Here is a 19864-nt window from a genome sequence, read left to right on the forward strand (position 1 = left end):
CAACAAAATGCTGTGTCTTGCTAGATGGGAATCTTTTCTCTACTTTGATGCCTCTAAGAAATCTTGAAAAAGTAGGTCCAGAAATGTATTTTGTCACTAAAACAGTGAACTTGGGTAAGGGGAATAATAAGTAGTGAGAACAGGAGACAGAAAGTCATTAAAGTAGAATTTGATAAACTGGTGTTACCATGTCCTGGAGGTACTGCTCTTGCTCAGCTTGTGTGGTCTCCTGAAAGTAAGAAGTAATTCTGATCCAACTTTTAACATCCCATCATGGGTAGTTCTGATCTATGGGCATCAGTGCTTTGGTGATTTAGGATTATCATTTTTGTGTGCTCTGGTAAGCTTGCAGTTGCTTGGTGACTTAAAATTGCCACATAATTTTGTCATTAAAATAAACATGGTTTTGTTCTGAGTGCAGCTCTTGACCTCCTTCTGTTGTTGTAATACAAAATAATATTCTCACTCTTCCTCAAAAAAACCTGAACAAACTGGGTAAGCCTTACATAAAACCCTGAAAAAAGTGGGGAAGAAATCTATGCAGAAGTATATTGCATATAAGAAATATTTAGTTACACTTTTTGTAGACATTTGCTTTGTGTATTCTTGAATAGCACAAAATTTTTCATGCCTTGTTGATAATATACCATGTGCAAAAATTAAGCTCTTAATTGTATCAAGAAGCTCATGAACTGAGGCTGGTAATCAAAATTTGAGAAAACAAGTACTTGTTTTTGTTAAAACAAATGAATATTTTAGTGGATGATAGCAAGGAAGATGAGTTATTTGATTTGGGTATTTTCCTGTCAGTAACTGTGATGAAGGGTGAGGCAGAAGGAATGTGTGATCAGAGATTGGCAAAAGCACAGGAGGGTGGACAGGTGTTCAGAGTCAGAGAAGGAAACAAATGGAGTATTTCAACTTTTTCCTCACAGATAAGGAGTGACAGAGAATTGCTTGGGAGGTCAGGATATTCAGGGAGGCTGGGAGTTTAGAGCATCTTAGGCAAGAATGAAACAATACAGAGAAAATTTTGAACAGTAAGTCTAATAAGTTGGCAATAGCAAGTGTTTGGGATGAGTCTTTAGGTAATTTCTCTTAATGGCACTTGGAGCTACTTCACGACACAGAAAAGATGGCAGGTAATTGAAGATCCTACTGAAATGTCGGGTCTTAGATGAACCAAGGCTGATTTGAGTGTTTTAGGGAAGCAAATTTGATGTGGGAATTTGGGAAGTAAACTATATTTAACTTCAACTATGGTAGTTTTGTTCAACTGTGGCATTCTTTAATGTGACAGACTAGTGACTGGTGGCTCCTCTGCTGTTGCTGTTAAATGGTGTTTTCTCTCCTAGGGTTTGGACGTGGCAGAGGGAGAGGAGCGGGGAGGTTTTCAGCCCAAGGCATGGGGTAAGAAACATGCAGAGCACAGATTTTGGCAAGGATCAAACACAGTGGCAATATTTATTGACAATGTTGCCACTGTATGTATGGATATTCCTATATGTTTGATAAACCAATATAGATGCAAAAATTGAAAAATCTCTTAGGTAATGAATAGAATATTTTTGTCTTAAACTAGTGTTTCTAACTAGGCACACTTGTAGAATCCTAATGTATGTCTGTTCAGTGTTAGTATCTCAGACTTGGAGAGCCTGCTATCAGTAGCAGCCACATAGTGCCTTGGAGTCTGAAAGTTGTGTGCTACATATAGTCTTAGGTAAATTTTAAACCAGATTTATTTCAGTGTAATGTAGAATGTGCAGTGAACATATTTAGAATATGAAAGTGGCAATTCTAAACTTCGTTCTGTTTTTGAGGTTTCATGTTTTAGCTGTTTGGACTCATATGGACCTTAAAACAGAGTCAGAAGAAGTTATTCAGCAGCTTAAAAATTTGCTCTCAATTTTGTTGGAATAACTTGGCTTATAGAAATGTAGCCTCCACTACTTTCACTCAGTGTTTGCCTTTAATGACACTTCATGCAACATCAGTAATGTTATGATGAACTGGAGTCATGTTCTACTTCTCTAATAATTCTTCTTGTTCATACTTGCAGATGATGAACTGAAAAGAGGTTTTTCTGCAATAATGCTTTTTCACCTTTTAGCTGCATCTGTGTATTTTTGGCATTCGTGTCAGCAGAGCACTTTGAAATAATCTTACTGGTGCTCTGAAAGGACATGATACTGGTCACTTATCAGTCAACCACCTGCTGAAAAACTCACATGTTGAGAGATTCTTATATTGTGTGTATAAACTAATGCTTTATAACACCGGGAGGAATTCGGATGCTGTTAAGTGTTTTTTCAGGAATTTATTTGGTTCAGTTTTCTACAGGAATTTTGTTAATCAGTCTCTTAACTTTTTTCTCTTATTCTCTTTTCTCCCTTTTTATCTCTGTCTGCTCATAGAAGATTTTTTTTTTTTAAGTAAAAGCTGTCAAGATAACTTATGTGGAAATCAAGATGTTAAGTCTAATACAACTTCAGCTAAAAATTATGACACTTATGCTCACTGAATGACCCATGTGTTCTCTTCCATTTCTTAACTTTCAAAACTCTAGGACATTTAATCCTGCAGACTATACGGAGTCTTCTGCCACTGATGGCTTTGGAACAAAGTCAGAGATCTGGGAGACTGGTCAGAATGATGCAGATGATGGAACTGGTAAGATGCTTCAAGAAGTGGAAGGATTGGAATGAAGACCTGTAGCATATTGCAGCTAAAATAACCATTCTGTTACTGTTCACTTCTGAAAATTTGTATACATCTTTTGTGACACAGATACTAGATGATTTTTAAGTTTAGTTCTGCTGTTGTGCAGAGCCTGTGTCTCTCTGGTGAGAATGAAGGGAGGCATTTTGCAATTCTTTTGTTATAGTACCAGTAGACCCTTGGGGGACAAAGGAATTTGAAGAGTCACTGGAAGAACCTTGTTTATAAAGAAATGTTTAGATATCTTAATACTGCTTAAGATCTCACTGAATGTAGCTAAGGAGCATAAGTCCTCCTAAAATTGATTGGTCCACAGGCTTTAGGCCTGTGATGTGAATATCTAAGAAGAAAAAGAAAAGAAAAAGTTTACAAGTATGATTCACTCAGTGACACTGGGATGGCTTTGGAAGCCCAATCTGCACAATGCAGAAATGTAAGGATGAGAGTCTCTGAATGGAGGAGAGTTCCAAGATCTGCGACTTCTGAAGAGAAAAATTATTAACTAAAGCATGAGTAGGCACTTGAATTGAAGCCAAAAAGCCATTGACCTGTCTGAAGATCAAGGCAGATGTGTGTTTCTGTATGAAGTTTCAAGTGAGAAGTACACACTTCCAGCTAAAGGCAAGAGACTGACATAGCTTGGAAAGGAACCATTTGCCAGTGGTCTCATGGTGATTCAGAAGTGAGGGTGGCCTGCTTATCTGTGATGGGAAAAACAGGATACCTTGTTGCTTCCTGTGTTCTGTGATAGAAGATGAAGGCAAAGTAAACCATGTGTTAGAATGGAGAAAGTCATGTATGTTTTTGTCCTCATTTGGGAGCCACTGAGTGTTTTTCTTTTAACTGCAGCAATGGGTAACTCTTCTGATCTCTTCATTGGTAAAGCTTACTCAGGTGATTTTTTTATCAACTCCTGTGTCAGGTGTGGAAGCTGATCCTGCAGGGCACAGTGTGCTCTCTTGAGCTCTACTGTGAGCCACTTGAGATGCAGCTTTCTAAATGTCTTACAAGCCATTTTCCACTTAACTAGAGAAGACAACAACAGGCTCAAAGTTTAGGGAGGCTTATTAAGCAGCTGTCTTGTCACTCTGATTGCCTTCTCAACTAGTGTGGAAGAGTGGCTTTGAGTATATTAGTGGTTGTTAATGGGAGCATTCTTGCCAAATAGGTATCTCTCTAAGGAATTACTTCTTAAATTACTTGGTGCTGTAAAAAATTACCTTTTGTTTTCACTCACATTAGTTTTTCAAATAAGAAGGTACTTAATGTCTTGAAAATTCCTTTGGAGATTGTTACATTATTGTTTGCTACCTATTAGCGAGGTTCAAGGTACTGGGAGATTGGACCCAGAGGTAGAGCATCACTGGTTTGTTACTACTGATGCAGGTGTAAGGATATAGCTTACTTATGACTTGTGCTCTACTTCCAAAATGAACTCAAGTGTTCTGAGACCCTCCCTGCTCAGAGTAGCCTTCATGTGACTCTGTTACAGCAGCCTCTGTCCTTGTAGGCAGAGGAAGAGCCTCTTTGTCCTTCTTACTCAGTGTTAAGTAATGGAAGCAATCTGCCTAGGAATAAGAGTGGTTTGGTGTGGGTAAACAGATCCCTCTAACAGTATGAATGTGTCATCATGAGAGATGTGCTCCTGAAGAGTGGTGGAAGTTTAGAGTTTTGATGTGTGGAATTTCTGTTTGGATGTCAAGCGCATATTTGCTGTGTACATGTCACCAACAACTGCACTGGACTTCAATAACACAGCTTAAGGCATGCATGGAAATTTGGGAAGCATTGTAGGAAGAAGGTGTGAGAAGGCATTTGAGAATTTTCACTGGCCTTGTCAGACGAATGAATCTTTGAGGTATGAATGAGTGGGTGTCATTGTAAGGGAGTTCCTGCAAAATTACTTGGTTGGCAGAAAATTAAAGTAAACTAGGTAAATGTGAATGTTCTTGTTGGGTGTTAAGTACCTTTTTGTTGCTAATCTTAATTTACTTTCAAATGAAAAAGGTACAGTAAGTGACAAAACAGCAATGTCTCTAAAGAATGCTTTCTTTTATGGTGTTGTAGACAAGCTCTAGGAATGTCTGAAAGAAGTGTTTGGGCCAAAAGGAATCACTTCAGAAAAAATATGCTTTAAAATTGAAACATCAGTTGTCCAAGTGGGTAGCACTTTCAGCCTTTTGATGGAAAGCATCTTGAGGGTTTTTAGAGGAAGCTGCAGCTGGGGTGATAATTTTACAGCAGAAGAGACTGCTGGGAAGGAACATGGAAGCAGTGCTGGGGAAGACAGTGTCAGACAAGGTATGGGGATGGAGGTAGGTTGCGTAAAGTTGAGGATGAATTGACTTGTCAATCCCAAATATTAATTTTCAGGTTCCTTCTCCTAAATTCACATGATGTTTTGTTAATTACAAATCAATGACCCAGTTGAGTTCCCAGTGGGGAGTCGACTAAAGTTTTGAATGTGGGAACTATATGTGTATGCCCAGCTTGCAGTGGGCTTTATAGATGTCAGGTAAGAGTTTATACAGGAAGGACAGCAAGGAAATTTCTCTCTTTATTCCTCATTACCCAGTCCCATTTATTATTTAATCTCAAAAGAAGGTAAAAAATATTAGCTCCTGCTATCTACTTGGAAAACTAGTGTCTTTCATCTGCAGTTACATTAAAGAGGCAGTAACTGGGTAACTGCCTAGAGAAATAAGAGGTCTTTGCTTACCAAAATATTTTCTGGAGACATAATACCAATAAAAACTCTTTGTGACATTCTGAGTTATGTACTAAGCATTTCTTTCTTTAGCCACTGCTGGGGAAATGAGCATTTTCATAAAAAATAATATAGTGTTTGTTTCCAAAATGTAGTTTCTGTCATGTGTACTCTGAAAGTGCTCTAGAACCTCATGCCCTGAATTATTGCAGATGCCAGAGGCCTCATGATAACTTGAATAGCCTTTCTAAGTGCACCATTGTGTAATCCAGTAGAAAAGCTAGCTAGTTCTGTGAAGGTAAAATTTAGTGTTGGCTGAAATACAGACTGAAGGGCAAGTCTTTAATAGTTCATAACATTATATCTAATTGTATTCCAAATAATACAGCATCAATTTTCCCGCATTCTAATTTATATAGAAATAATATACAGATGAAAGGCAAAGGGAAGGGACAGATGAAGAGAAACAAAATTACTAGTCATTCTCCAAAATGAAATAAACCTGAGCAGCATCATTTCTCTCATCTTTTTTGTAATGTACAGGGCAGTGGGAGAAAATGAGTGCAAATCACAGCAGTTCTTAAGCATAAATTGTATCAGAGGTGCTCACTTCTCAAAGTTTGTTGTAAAAATGGCCTTGTGTTCTGGTAATTTACTCACGTCACTAGTTTGATAGAGTTTCGTAAGTTTCATGGAAAACTTCCTTTGTTACCTTAGTTATGAACAGCCTTAAATTACTCTGAAACTGAAGAATGACTAGAAATAAGAAATAAATTGAAGAGCAACTTTCAAGAGGGACAGTTGTATTCTTTGGAAGGTACAAGGAAGTTGGTGTTTGGGTTTTTGTTTTCTGGGAGTTTTGTGTTTGGTTTGTTTTTTCAATATCTGCTGTTAAAGTCAGAAGGAACATTTTAAGGAAACATTCAGGTGTTTCTAGAATGCAAATCCAGAAGGAAAGAACTAGTACATAAGTTTGGCATAGACCGAGTTAAATTTATTTTGGGGCTAATATCGATGTTTATTCAAAGAAATTGTAAAAATTAAGGAGTGTGACAGGGAGAGAGGATAATTGGAGGAACATAGCTGAAGAATCATCAAAAGATGTATTCTGGTTTTATTGGGTTGATAACTTTCTAAACTGCACTTAAAGAAAAAGAGGAAAGGGTCACAAATAACCACCTAGGTTGAAGCTTGTATGATAAGGATCCTAGAAAACACAAAACATAATTTTGATGGAAAACAGAAAACTCTTGAATTGTAATGCTTTGCAAAGCTTGGGGGAAAGATTGGGAAGAGGATGCATGAGTTGCAGTAATGCCAGGGTGGATTTTGGACTAAAAAGAAATTGATGGTCCTGTGGCAAGATCTGACTTAGATCAATAGGAGAAAGACATTCAGAAACTGAATTTAGTGCAGAGAAGAGTACTAAAATAACTGAGAGTGGAATGATTGAGTTGGGAAAGGAAGAGTGTTAGTAAATGACACTAATAAACTTGGCAGCTTGGATAAACTAATAAAAGGGTGAAAGGCTGTACACAGCATTTAAAAGAATAAACCCTCAGGACTAGCTTTATAAGAGGGAACAACAGACAGTTGTTTAAATTTAATGTCAGGAAAACATCACAAGTATTATTTTGAGTAGGTTTGGTCTCCCAAAGATGGTGGAAAATACACAAGAGTCTGACTTGATGTACCTGAGCTCTTCTAGTGTTTATTTTATCAGACTCAAAGTTCTGTTTTAGTGTTCTGGTGTCAGTGCAAAACTTGTCTTCTAGAGACAGGCACTGGCTTATGGGAGATAAATACAAGCAGGGCAAATACTTTGATTTCTTCTTCAAAGAAGAAATACTGGGGGAAGGGTTTCTGTGCTGGTCAGAGGAAGGGAAAGAAAATCAACTGTTCCTCTAAAAACTGCTGCTCATTGGGCTTTTCCTCCTTTTCAAAATTACTGTTGAAATGTGTGGATTACTCTAGAAATTTGAGGCATTGTAGTAGTTTTGCTGTAGGGTATGATTATTCGTAAAAACATCATCCCTGGGTAGAAGCCGTTTGCTAAAATGTGAGCATGAGATACTTCAGGCAACTCTGTATTGCTCCACAGAGCCCACACAGAGCGGATGTTACCTTGCTCAGGACCTGCCAAATAATTTTGGATTCCAAGGTATAGTTCCCCTCTCTTCCCCCCACTGTGTGTAACCTCCATGGTCAGCCCTTTTGCCTGACAGGACTGGCGCCGCTCAACCCTCCTCTGCCAAACCTGCTGTGGTGTCGTGGGGTATGGAGGAAGCACCATTGCAGTTCTGGCATTTGTACCAGCTGGCTTTGATGCTGTTTTTGGGGGGCTTGTTTCTGAATTAATGTGTCTCAGACCAGTTCCTGGTTAAATGAAAGGTTATGATTGAAGCAGCAGTCTCTTTGCTTTGTACTTGATCCAGGGTGCCGGCGGCGCTATCTTTGGTGCTGGTGTTTTCTTTGCTCGTGGTTGCACAGTTTACACAAAGGCTCTGGTTGTTGTTGGAATAACCTTCCCTGTAGTGCTGCCGGTGGTCAAGGCCTTCAGTCCATTTATTGCTCTTGCATGTCTGTACCTGCTGTTTCCTATGGAAGGGGTTGGGTTTTTGCATCCATAAGATTGGTTTCTGTGGTTTTCCTATTTCTGCATGCTTCACTGTGCTCCAGAGTTTGCCAAATCCAGTCTGCCACAAGTTACAGGAAGCGTTTTTTCCTACAGTGGATGGAAATTTAAAGATTGTCCTGCTACCATCATAAGAATTGTTTGTGTTCTAAAATAAGTTGCTCTCTCAGGGAAAGGACTTGGAGTTGTGCTACTCTGAGGAGTGAATTAACAGGTTGGAAAGTAGTCTTCACAGGCATAGCTTGGGTCTTGAAATTGAATGTGTTGAAAGTAGGATTGTGGGTCTTGGAGCAGGTGTTGGTGGTTGTGTTTTGTTCTGTATGAATTTGTGTGTGAAGCTGGAGGATCCTGTGGGAGGGTTGAGTAACCTCTCACTGCCGTTGGACCCATAAGAGGAAGTTCTTCCAATGTTTGGGATTAATTATTCCCCTCCCAGAATTTTAATTCTGCAGACTAGTTTCCTAGAGCTTACAACCATGTTTCCAAATATGTTTCCAACCTCCATCTCCTTGCTTTATGTTCCACTGATAATGAAAACGGGATTGCTTGTAAAGCAGAAGGATTGAAACACGGTGTTGTGCCTTTAACTTGTTCCTGTTTTTTTTTTTCCCTTCCTCTGTTATAATAGGAGCATGGAAGAACTCAATAGAAGAATGGACAGCAGAAGACTGGAATGAAGACGTAAGTGCAACTGGCTGGATATACCAATTGATTATTTATTCTCTTCAGAGTTTGTGTTGTTTTCAAAAACTAAATATTTGAAGTAATCCATTATTTCAAGTTTATTTTCAGTAGAATGAAAATAAGTCATCCCTTTTGCCTCCTCCTGCAAGGTGGAATGTCAGTGTTTGTCCTTGAAATGTGTGAATGCTTCATGTAACTGATATGGAAACTCCATCCTTACCTAATGATAGGGATGTATCTTTTGAGAGAATTGAAAGAAATTCTTAAATTCCTAGGTTTTCTGTATCAGTTAATGTCATCAAAAGCTGACATATTTTAAACCTGTCTTTAGTTTCCTGAGTGTGTGCTAGAGGTGGACTAAGGGCTAAGAATGGTGGAAATCTATGAGCTATTCTCACCCCTGTTTGATGCGGGTACAATACAGCGTTTGTTGTAAGGGATGGGTGTTGAGCAATGATGACTAGAGATAGAATTTGTTTTAATTAGTTACTAGAGCTGAATAATTTGCAAATGAATTTTGAAATCTCTAGCCCATTGTTAATTTTTATTAATTTTGGATCCTGGAAAAATCCCTATAACCTAGGAGAAAGTTAATAGTCTGCTGATATTCAGAAAGAGTGAATGAAATGTCAAGAGGCAGATACATTCGCCCAAAACATGCGCAAAAAAAAAAAAGGGAAAAATATGTTATACCTTTTGTTCTAAGAGTAATCGCATTCTACCACAAAACATTTTATGTATTGAAATCTGCCTTGAAAATTTTGGCAGATCTGTTACAGAAAGACCCTTACTGAATGTGGGCTTTTATAGGAAGGCTATTAGTCCTCCCAGTCTGAGGCCAGATGCCATCTAGTGCCTTGATCAATGATTGGGAAATAAAACTAAAGTAATTGCTTAATAAAATGTTTGTAAAATACAAAATATATTGGTATAGCCTTTGAAAGTGAGCTGATCGTGGTGAGATTTGGACCTCTGCAAGATTTGAACTGTTCCAATGAAAAATACTTTATTATAGCCAAGTATCCATTTGTTTTATAGGAATAAAGACACACCTTCAGAACAAGGGCCTGGTGTCTGGAAAACAGCAACTCAAAAAGTTTCCAGGATTGTAGTGAATGATGAAAAAAGAGCAGCTCCATATGAGCTGATGCTGTGTTAAAAAAGCTCCTATTGTACTATTTTTGCCTGTTGGCACTCTTCCCCATCTCTTAGTCATTCTTGAGTTATGTTTCTGTATGTGGATGTTCCTGAACTTGATTCTTAAGTACCAAATCCAATTTCTAATTACTTTTACAGATGAAAAATTGTGTATAATAGCTGAAAATATCTGATCAAAGATCCTTGAGAAGGGAGATTTTAGTTTAGGGAATCTGAAAGGGTTACTTTAGGTGTGTATGATGGACTCTGGTTTTGGTCTAGCAGAGGTGTAGTATGAACCTGTGTCTGGAAGATGGATCTGTGCATTTAAGTGTGTAACAAACAGTTCTAGGGGCATGACTATTGATTAAAAGAACCAAGAAAGCTGATATATTTACTGTCTGCAGGGAAAGACTGGGTGTTTTTCTAAAGAATATTTCTGTTTAAATGTGGTGTTCTCTAGTCAGATACAAGTTATGAGCAAGTGAGTGAAATTTAACATTGTTTGACCCAAGAAGAATTAGGTCTTTGTGACCTAATAGTCCTGTCTGGTCCTTATCTTTTGCAGTGAGTATTAAGCAGGTGTAATAGGTTGTCAAGGTGCTGTTAAACAGAATGGAAAGTGCTTGCAGTGAAAATAGGAGGTTTTGTTTTGTTAAAGGGATATTCAGGGTATTAACAATGAAGGACTAGACAAATATTGAGGTACTTTAGATGGCTCTGGGTTTTGCTCTTAAAAGAAAGTAAAGTTTAACTACAGCAACTGTTCCAAAGGAAAGAAATAGATAAATACAAATTGCTGGAAAGTGGGTAATGGCAAACATGTTCTGTTTTTATTTGAAACCCCAGCAACACTTATTTTCAAAAAAGGAAAGGAAAAAAAAGGAGTGTGTTTTGTTGGAAGTGGTTTCTTTACCTGGAAGCAGCATGAGAAGTTGTTTTAATTTCTTTACCCTCACTACATCATACCAAAACAGTAATAAGCTTTTTTTTAATTCTGATTTGTTGATGTTGAGTTTCTCTGAGGATGCTGGAGTATATTTTCCTCTTCTCCTTACCATTCCTGTACTCCTTTAGGAGCTGATAACCAGTTGTCAAGTGCGTTGTCTGTTTGGTGATTGGAGAATGATTTTATCATAGGAACAGGAGCTGGGAAGCATGGGCATTTCACTGCAGATGGAGGACATACCCCTGTGAGGCCAACACCGACAAATGGCTCACAACCATTCGTTCAGTTCTGGGAAAATGCCAGAGCCTCAGTGAAAGATTTGTGAGTGTAGTGTGCAGCAAGCATAATGGCTTGATTAAGAGCTGAAAATTCTACTTCTGAGAACTACTAAATACATCTGGTAATAAAACTTTTCAGCTGCCACAGCTCGAAATATGTGTTTTTACGAATGCCATAATCCCTGCAGAGTACTGAATTAAGTGCTTGATTGGACCTTTTGGCAGTGAGTTTGCCACAGGTTGTAGTGTAAACCTCAGTGTAACTGAGCTGGTAGCTGGAGACTGCTGTTTGCATGCTGGTTCATCTATAGAGAGCATTTATTCTCTCACACATCAAGCATGCATTTGCATTGTCACAAACATCCTCAGTCTCCTTAATTTGCTGAATTTTTGGGGTTCATCAGTGTTTGTCCCTGATTAGTCTTTTCTTGGTTATGTGAGTGTAAGAAACTGTTGACATTACAAAGAATTTAATGTTTAACCAAGGGATTGCAGACCATAGAGTGCTGCTTGTGCCATTAGCTGACCTCCTTGGGCCATGTAATGCAGGAATATCATAATACCCCAAGTATTATGTACCCAAGTACAGTACACATTGCTCTAAAATAAAACACATCATTCGGAAAGTGCTGGACAATAGAGGAACAGCCTTTTCAACTGAAATGTACTTAAGTGGAATGTTCTTTCTTTGTTTTGGTTAGTACACACAGTTGTGGGCTGTCAGCATTCATCTCAGGACAAGTGATCCAGAAATGAGGGATTAAAGTGCATTGTGTTGGCAGCAAGGGAAGGGTAAGAAATGGAGGGAGGAACTGTGTTAGGACTGATTTCTTCATGGTCTCATGTGCTCCTTGCGAGAGGGTGCTGGGAGAATATGTGAGATATCTCTACTCTGCCTCTGAGTGGTGATTTGCTCCCAGTCAGCTCTTCTGTGCCCTTCTTAATTCAAGGAGACCCCTATCAGATGTCCATGTTCAGGAATCACATGCTCTCAGTAGAGCTGCCTGTGGGATGGCAAATGAAATCGGCTCATGTCTGTGGTGTCCTTTAAACTGCTAGAGATGTATGCAGTTAAAAATGCATAATTTCTAGAAGAGCTGTATCAAATGGCCGATTTGAAAGGTGTTCTTTGAATAGGTCAGTTATTCTTCAGTCAAAGACAAGGCTACTAAAGGAATTAAGGATGATTTTGTGAAAAGTAAATTTAAAATACAAACATTGTACACGCCTAGCTCTGTGTTGCTAAACCTAACCTGTACTGGCTTAAGATCTATTCTGGTTTGCAAGTACTCCTGTCAGTAGAATCAAATTAGCCCTAGGACGTTGTAGCTGTTCAACAACTACTTTTTAAATGACAAAAAGTATTAAAAAATTCAACCACATGGCAAAAAAACAACCCCTTCTTTTCCCCCAAAGTCCCAACCAGCTCCACTTCCCCAGGTGCCTGTGCGAGTATCTCTCTGTATTTTAACAGCATGGTGAAAACAGTGCAGCTTTCCTCTGTGGGTGGTCTGACTTATTACATGAGTGTCAGCATGGCTCTCATTTTATTACAGGTTTCCCAGCTCGTGCTCTCAGAGCACTCAGTTAAAGACGTTATTGCCTCTCCTAACAGAGCTGCCAAGAAGGAACCATGAATGCTGGTTCACTGAACTTACCTGTACTTACCTGCATCTGCTGGTGGTGGGAGCTGAAATGTCAGATGCAAGGATACATGGAATGAGTGGGAGCAGTGCAATGTGTTAGGCTTGTGCAATAAGATTTGTCAGAGTTACTCTGTAGTGTCATAAATTGTCTGCACGTTGATGGTAGAATGGCTGTTACATTAATTACTTTCTACTGGTGTATTTCAGTTAAACTGTTTCCCAAGCTGCTGTAGTTACATTGGTGTACAGTTCTATGCTGGTGTGTGTTGTCAGTAGGTCAAATTTCCTAACCCAACCCTCTAATTAAATAGGTACTTGATTTTGTAGAGAAGATTTTACTGGAGTTTGACTACATGTTTTTGTCTTTTTAAGCAGAGCTTCAGAGTAGCTGTTTGTAATGGTAGTTTGACTTTACTTTTATATTGAAAGTGCATGACCAAAGTGGAATTTATGCAGATGTTGCAGGAGGGAAATGTGAACATATGAGATTCTTACCCCATCTCTTTTTCAGCTTTCTGAAACAAAAGTCTTCACTGCATCTTCTGTTCCAGCTGAAAATCATGTGACTCCTGGGCAAAGGTAAGCTCTTCTTCCATGTTTTCCCTATACTTTATAAACCTTCTCCTTGATTAGGCAATGTTAGCTTGCACACATAAAATTTTGAATAAAAACTCTCTCAGAGATTGGTCAAACTCATCTAAAAATTGAAAAAGCCCTGCTTGCAAATTGTTGTTTCTGTGTCTTCCTGAGTTATGTATTTCTGACTGTAAAAGTGGAGACAAACTTACCAAATGTGTGAGCATAACACATCTTCTGCATCAAGACTGCTTACAGACAGAAAGAAAAGTAGCTGGGAAGAAAAATTTTTTTGCTGTTAAAAGGGAAGCTCTGGCTTTAGTGTCCAGAAAATGGGAAAGCCTCTCTTTGTAGATGCAAGAAGTGTTCAGAATGTAGTGCTTTGGCAGATGTGTTAAATGAAAGTTTGCATTGACAAAAAGGTGAATTCCTTTTTGGAAGGTCAACATCACAGTTACAAGCCTTTACTGATGATAGAGGGTTAAGATCAAGAACCAAAAATAGGTCAGTTGCTGCCTTCCTTTGCTTGCCTTTGTCTTCAAATGCCTTGCTGGTGGTGTTGTGGAATCAGCTGCTTCCAGTAGCTTTATGTTCCTGAAGAGCACATAAAAGCATAGTGAACGCTTTGGTAGTTGGATAGCATGAGATCTGAAACCTAGATAGGCTAATGGTTCCAAATGTCCTGATTCTGCTGTACTGCAGCAAAAGTTTCTATATAATATGGATGTGATTTGTATGAGGCATGGTGTTATGTGGTGTATAATTTATATTTCTTTCTTTCTTAAAGGTAGTATATTCATGTGTTTTTTGTTCTGTTCTTCCAGTGGATGTCCCTCAGACTGTTAGAAAATGTTTTAGTTCATCCACTCAAATTGGGGTGGGATTTTTTTGTTTGTTACCTAGTGGCAAAAAGATCCCTTCTCTCTCTCTTGTATGGTAGACAAAAAACATCTGAAGAGACTGCTAATCAGTAATAATTCTGTTGCTGGGATGGCAGCTTTAGTATTGCTAGTGCTTTCCCCAGTGTCACTGAAGTTTAATCACTGTTCATTAATTCCAGCCAAGTTTCACTTTGTCTTTCAGCATTGATTTGGTGACACTGCTTCAAAAGCCGGTGACATCTACCCAAGAGACAGAAGGCAACTCATTTGAGTCTCCTCAGCAGCAGACCTTTGGCCAAGCCTTAGTATTCACAAATTCTCAGCACAGCACCCAGATGGCATCAGGAACAGGCAGCTCCAGTGCTGTAAACTCTTACTCTCCTCAAAGTCTGGTAAAACTATCCTGTGCTTTCTAAATATTTTGTTTTCTAAATGTTGTTCATGAGTAAATATTTCAGGTTAAACAACTTTTCCAGTGCTGGTCATTTCATGAAGTGTTTTGGTATTTGTTGAAAAAAATTAAAATGAAGAATATAAGTTTTTACTTTCAGCCCTCTCCCCCCCTGCCACCAAAAATTACTTTTTTCATTTTTGCTGGTTGGTTATTTCTGCATTTGCATGAAGCAGTTATATTAATTTTTGATTAGAGAGCAGATGTGCTCATTGCTTGCTGATATAGGATGAAATAATTTGTTTATAGTTAAGAGTTCTAGGCCAGAAAATGGATGTGTTATTTCCAAGCCACATAGTCAACTTCTTCTTGTGGAAGCATGCCTATTTCTGAGTCAGTTTTGAGGGTGTGAGATGAGGTGTTTATTCTCTAAAAATTGGTCCAACTATTAGTAAGTCTATGATATTTTAAGATGCATAGGTTCAAATAAGTTAGTATTATTGTGATTACAGTAGTGGAAATTTTTACTGGTCATTTGTTAGTAATCTATGTCTGCAAAGATTTTAGTTGCTGCCAGATAGCAGCTGTAGGCATTGACCCTATGATTGTGTTCAATTATTAGTTAAAATATTAACTCCACTCCTTCCCCTTTTCTTCTTGGTCTTTTGGTAGTCGGCAGTTATTTGTTCTGGCTTTGGAGAGCTCAGATCTTCTAAATTGGCAAACTCTACTGGTTCCCAAATCTTGGACCAATTGAAATCACCGGGATTGGGTCAGTTTACCTCTCAACAAACCAATAGCAGTTCTGCCACCACTAGCACAGTTGCTGCATCATCCTGGGATCTAAAACCACCCAGTAGTCAGTCCTCAGTCCTCAGTCAGTTTGGTAAGTGCTTTGACACAGGTTCTTCTCTCTTTCTCTTTATATTAGCCAGTAGGATTTCTTAATGCCAATGATAGTTTAAAATTACTTTAATTAAAGACTTTTTAAAAAAAATTTAATCCTAGTAATATAATTACTTGCAACATTTTAAATGTTATGCTTATTTGCTGGTAATAAACATCACAAGTATATAATAAACTAAGTTTTATTAAGCTTAATCCTATCCCTAAATGTCATTACATGTTTAAAGTTATTGAGCCTTCCAGGTAGTGACATCTTTGATTTAGTGTGCTTGAATATTTACATGGAATTTTGTTGTTGAGTGTTTTTCAACAGATACTGGAAAATACTTATTTTCATTGTACCTATGCTTCCTTTAGCTGAGTGTAAAGTTGTGTACTTGTATTTTGTTTTTTTTACCAAATTCTCTCTTCTAATCGTTACATGAATTTTGAATGAGTACTGTGTAATTTCTTCATAATATGCATCACGCTTCAGTGTTCTTTCCGTAGTGTGCTGTGAAGGATTCAGGTTACTTGTTTTGTATATTTATAATTGTATGAATTTTTTATGTAATTGAGTAAAATTAGTTGTAACAGTGAGAATGACAGAAACTTATTTTCTGTAGTGTTGTTCCTAGCAGAATCCTCACTGTGAAGAAGATAGCTCTTGTGTCTCTCGTGTGTGTATGTTTATGTGTAGATAAGCAGCCATTGGTAGCAATTACTATCTTTGACATGCAGAAATTCTAAAAAAAAGTACATTTTATTGCTTTCTAATGGACTTCACCAACTGAATAAAAACCCTTTCACACTGGAAATGCTGGAGATCTCTGTGGTGGTTGAGGTCACCTCATGGCTTTCAGCATCCAAAAACTATGAGAGGGAAGACTGGGGAAAAAAGCTATTTATGTCCAGCATCTCTTTGATTCTCAGCTATTATGAGATGGTAGAAGACTTCCTATTTTTTTTAATCTTCTTCTTTTCAGGGGAAGGGAATCCTAACTCATACTACCTCTAAATTGCAACAACTATTTATCCCTTGGAAGTAATCACATTATATCAGCTCACTTAATTACAGTGAAACTTGAAATGTTTGATTAAAATAATCTGTAACAGTTTTTGAGGACTTGTGTGTGATAGTACTGTGACTGTGTAGATAGGTTTGTTTTCACATTTTTGGAAAAAAACTAAGTAATGCTTGGCCACAGCTGTTTATTTAAAGTAGAAGATGTATCAACTGTTGTCCTTATTAGTGTTATAGTGTTAATGATCCATGTGAAACCCCTGTGAGGTCTGAAAAGACTTCCAAATGCTATAGAATCATAACTTTTAAGCAGCACCTGGGTTCTTGCATAAAGAGTAGAACTGTGAAGAGCAGAGTTCAATGCTTTAATTTTGGTATTTCCTTTTTTCCAACACTGGCCAGACTTTAAATCCCAGCCTGAGCCATCTCCAGTGCTGAGCCAGCTGACACAGCGGCAACAACAAATGCAGGTGGTTCCTGTTCCTCCTCCTGGGCTAGAGTCCTCCTCCTCCCAAGTAAAACTCCGAGAGCCATCACCAGTAGACACCTCTACAGCTGTTAGCAAAATACTACAGCTCCCCACTATCTCTATGGATAACCAGGCAGTGACTGTTCATCAAACCCAGCAGAAACAGATAAAACCACCAAAAAGGAGGATAACTCCAGCATCCAAGGTGGGTAACTGTCATTACTAAACTTAAAAACCACAAAAACTTGTGTCAGCAGTGGCGTAACCAGCAGGACCAGGGCAGTGACTTGTCTCTCTGTACTGGGCGCTGGTGAGGCTGCACCTCAAATCCTGTGTCCAGTTCTGGGTCCCTCATACAAGGAAGATATTGAGGGGCTGGAGCATGTCCAGAGAAGGGAACAGAGCTGAGGAGGGTCTGGAGCACAGGTCTGAGGGAGCTACAGGGGCTCAACCTGGAGAAAAGGAGGCTCAGGGGAAACTTGATCACTCTCTAGAAATGAGGGTGTAGCCAGGTGGAGATTGGTCTCTTCTCCCAGGTAACAAGTGACAAGACAAGAGGAAACAGCCTCAAGTTGCACTAGGGAAGGTTTAAATTGGATATTAGGAAAAATGTCATCACTGAGGGGGTTGTCAATCACTGGAGCAGGCTGCCCAGGTAAGTGAGAGAGCTACCATCCCTGGAACTGTTTGAAAGATGTGAAGAGACATGGTGCTTAGAGACATGGTTTGGTAGTGCTGGCTTTAGTACCTGGACTTGGTCTTAATGTTCTTGTCCAACCTTAATGATTCTGTGATTTGATTTGGTAAATGTTTTATATAAATTGCTAGGGAGAAGGAGAGCAAAGATCTTGGTATACTTCTTATCTATGAAGCAGGATGTACTAAGCTGGATAGTTATTAGGTCCAAAATACTGTGGTGATATCTTTTGCAAGCAGATAGCTGGTTGCTCTGTATGGAAAATGGCTGTTGCTGAGTGATTTTTAGATTCACTTAGTAGCCACAATATGAATATTGGTGGGGGGTGGGGAGGGGTGTACAAAGATGCTACTTTGTTATTGTGGAATAGTACAGTTTACTCATTCAGCTCCAGATTAGAGCAGAATCAGTGGATTAATTTCAAGTTGCAGATGCATGCAAAAGAATTATGGCTTCTTTTCTTCCTTTAAGATTCCTGCCTCTGCTGTGGAGATGCCTGGATCAGCAGACATGACAGGGTTAAATGTTCAGTTTGGAGCTCTTGAGTTTGGATCAGAGCCTACACTCCCAGAGTTTGGATCAACTTCAAGCAGTGAGAATACCAACCAGGCGACCAACAATAGCTTATATTCAAAATGTGTAAAGTATGTGTGAGTTGCCCTCCTGCATTCTCAGGTGTTCTTGTGGGGGTCAAGTTTGTGCCAAAAACATCATGACAGTTACAATGTTACAATGTAATGAAAGGAGAAAATATGATGACTTGTTTTTTGTGGACTATATCTTAAATGATAATTTTCTACTCTAATGATAATCAAAATCTGCCTGGATGGGTAGATGTGAAGCTGGAGATGGAGATGATATGAATATAAATAACCTTTTAGTAAGCCATCCTTTATAGAATTTTTTTTCTCATGTTAAATTGCCCTGATTTTCAAGTGTTTTTGGGATTTGTTCCTCACTACCCATGTTTTTCTCCATCTGACCCAGCAAAATTGACGCTTTTTACCATATATGTATGTTAGTTAGTAGATTAGCAGCAGGTTACAGATCTGATTCTCCTATGGGATGAAAAAATGAGAAAAGAGGATAGGCTTTCTGTAAGGCAGAAGCTCTTACTGAAATGCTACAACAGCCAATGATAAGTGCCAGTGGACCAGTAATCCAGTTTTAATTCCTTACTCATTGAAAAATCGGCACCAGTAAAATGCTTCTTGAAGTTAATTCAGAAATATTAATAGAAATTAACTTCCACATAACTTGTAGTTTTATACATAATATTTAAACTAAGCGGACAATAAAACATTCCTGCATGTTTTAAAGTATTTTTAGCTCTTTGCATAATTTATTTTCTTTTTACATTAGAATTCTATTGTAAAAAGAATCCTATTGTTATTCATTATATACCAGACTTTATCAATTCTGCTTGTTTAAAAAATAAAGATTATGATCATTAATTTATCCTTGGGAAAGGTGGAAATGACATGACTGAAAAGTGCTTTTGTGTAAATTCTTGTCTTGTTTGGGCTGGAATGAGGGAGGTGAATGGTGCTTAGTGCAGCTGATGTTTTGAAGCAGTGATTAGTGACAACCAAAGCAATATTATAATTTTTTTTTATATTCTTAGATTTTCTAATATAAATAGTGTGGATTATTTTGTGTGTTTAAGGTAGTTCTAGATAGCTATATAGAAGCTGATATTTTCATGAAAGTATTTGAAATACTTACCAAGATGATAAATAATTCTTTTTTTCCAGTGATCCTTTGAATACCTCTTTGCCAATATCCAATACAGTCCAGGACTCCACATACACAACCTCTGCCATCAGCTCTTCCAGTCTGACCTGCTCATCCCAGAGCACTAGCCCAGTAACAACCTCCTCCTATGAGCAGACCTCTGTGCATAGCAGGATAGCGTACCAAAGCTCCATGGCTCCGTCTGAACCAACCCCTGTTGCAGTTACGGTGAGTTCATTACAGAAACAGGACCTAGAAAAGGGGGAATACTCTTACCTATGTTAGGTTTGTATTCCCCTGATACATTAATGCTGTAACCAAGCCAAGTGGTATTTTTGATTTCCAAGCCCACCCTCTTACTTGTTTTTGCTTTTCTTGGTGTGTAGTCAATTTTGGTATTACTGTATTTGGGGTATAAGAGCATCTGATTTTGTAGGTGTTGACATCTTAAAT

At 38.4% G+C, this 19864-nt stretch overlaps 1 protein-coding gene across 13 annotated transcripts in view; it reads left to right on the top strand.

The window, feature by feature from the left end:
* Nucleotides 1–19864, top strand: part of LOC129133239 (ubiquitin-associated protein 2) — a 284552-nt gene that overhangs the window by 41879 nt on the left and 222809 nt on the right. For 9 of the 13 annotated variants that reach the window (XM_077172311.1, XM_077172310.1, XM_077172314.1 and 6 more), the window contains 9 exons: nucleotides 1356–1410; nucleotides 2567–2670; nucleotides 8689–8741; nucleotides 13266–13333; nucleotides 14414–14603; nucleotides 15275–15488; nucleotides 16914–17185; nucleotides 18149–18327; nucleotides 19432–19639. In XM_077172311.1, the coding sequence (XP_077028426.1) occupies nucleotides 1356–1410; nucleotides 2567–2670; nucleotides 8689–8741; nucleotides 13266–13333; nucleotides 14414–14603; nucleotides 15275–15488; nucleotides 16914–17185; nucleotides 18149–18327; nucleotides 19432–19639 (1343 nt within the window). The remainder of the gene's footprint in view (nucleotides 1–1355; nucleotides 1411–2566; nucleotides 2671–8688; nucleotides 8742–13265; nucleotides 13334–14413; nucleotides 14604–15274; nucleotides 15489–16913; nucleotides 17186–18148; nucleotides 18328–19431; nucleotides 19640–19864) is intronic. The other 4 variants (XM_077172315.1, XM_077172316.1, XM_077172320.1 and 1 more) reach the window with 2 other exon arrangements.

Source organism: Agelaius phoeniceus, chromosome Z (genome assembly GCF_051311805.1).
Source record: "Agelaius phoeniceus isolate bAgePho1 chromosome Z, bAgePho1.hap1, whole genome shotgun sequence".
NCBI lineage: Eukaryota > Metazoa > Chordata > Aves > Passeriformes > Icteridae > Agelaius > Agelaius phoeniceus.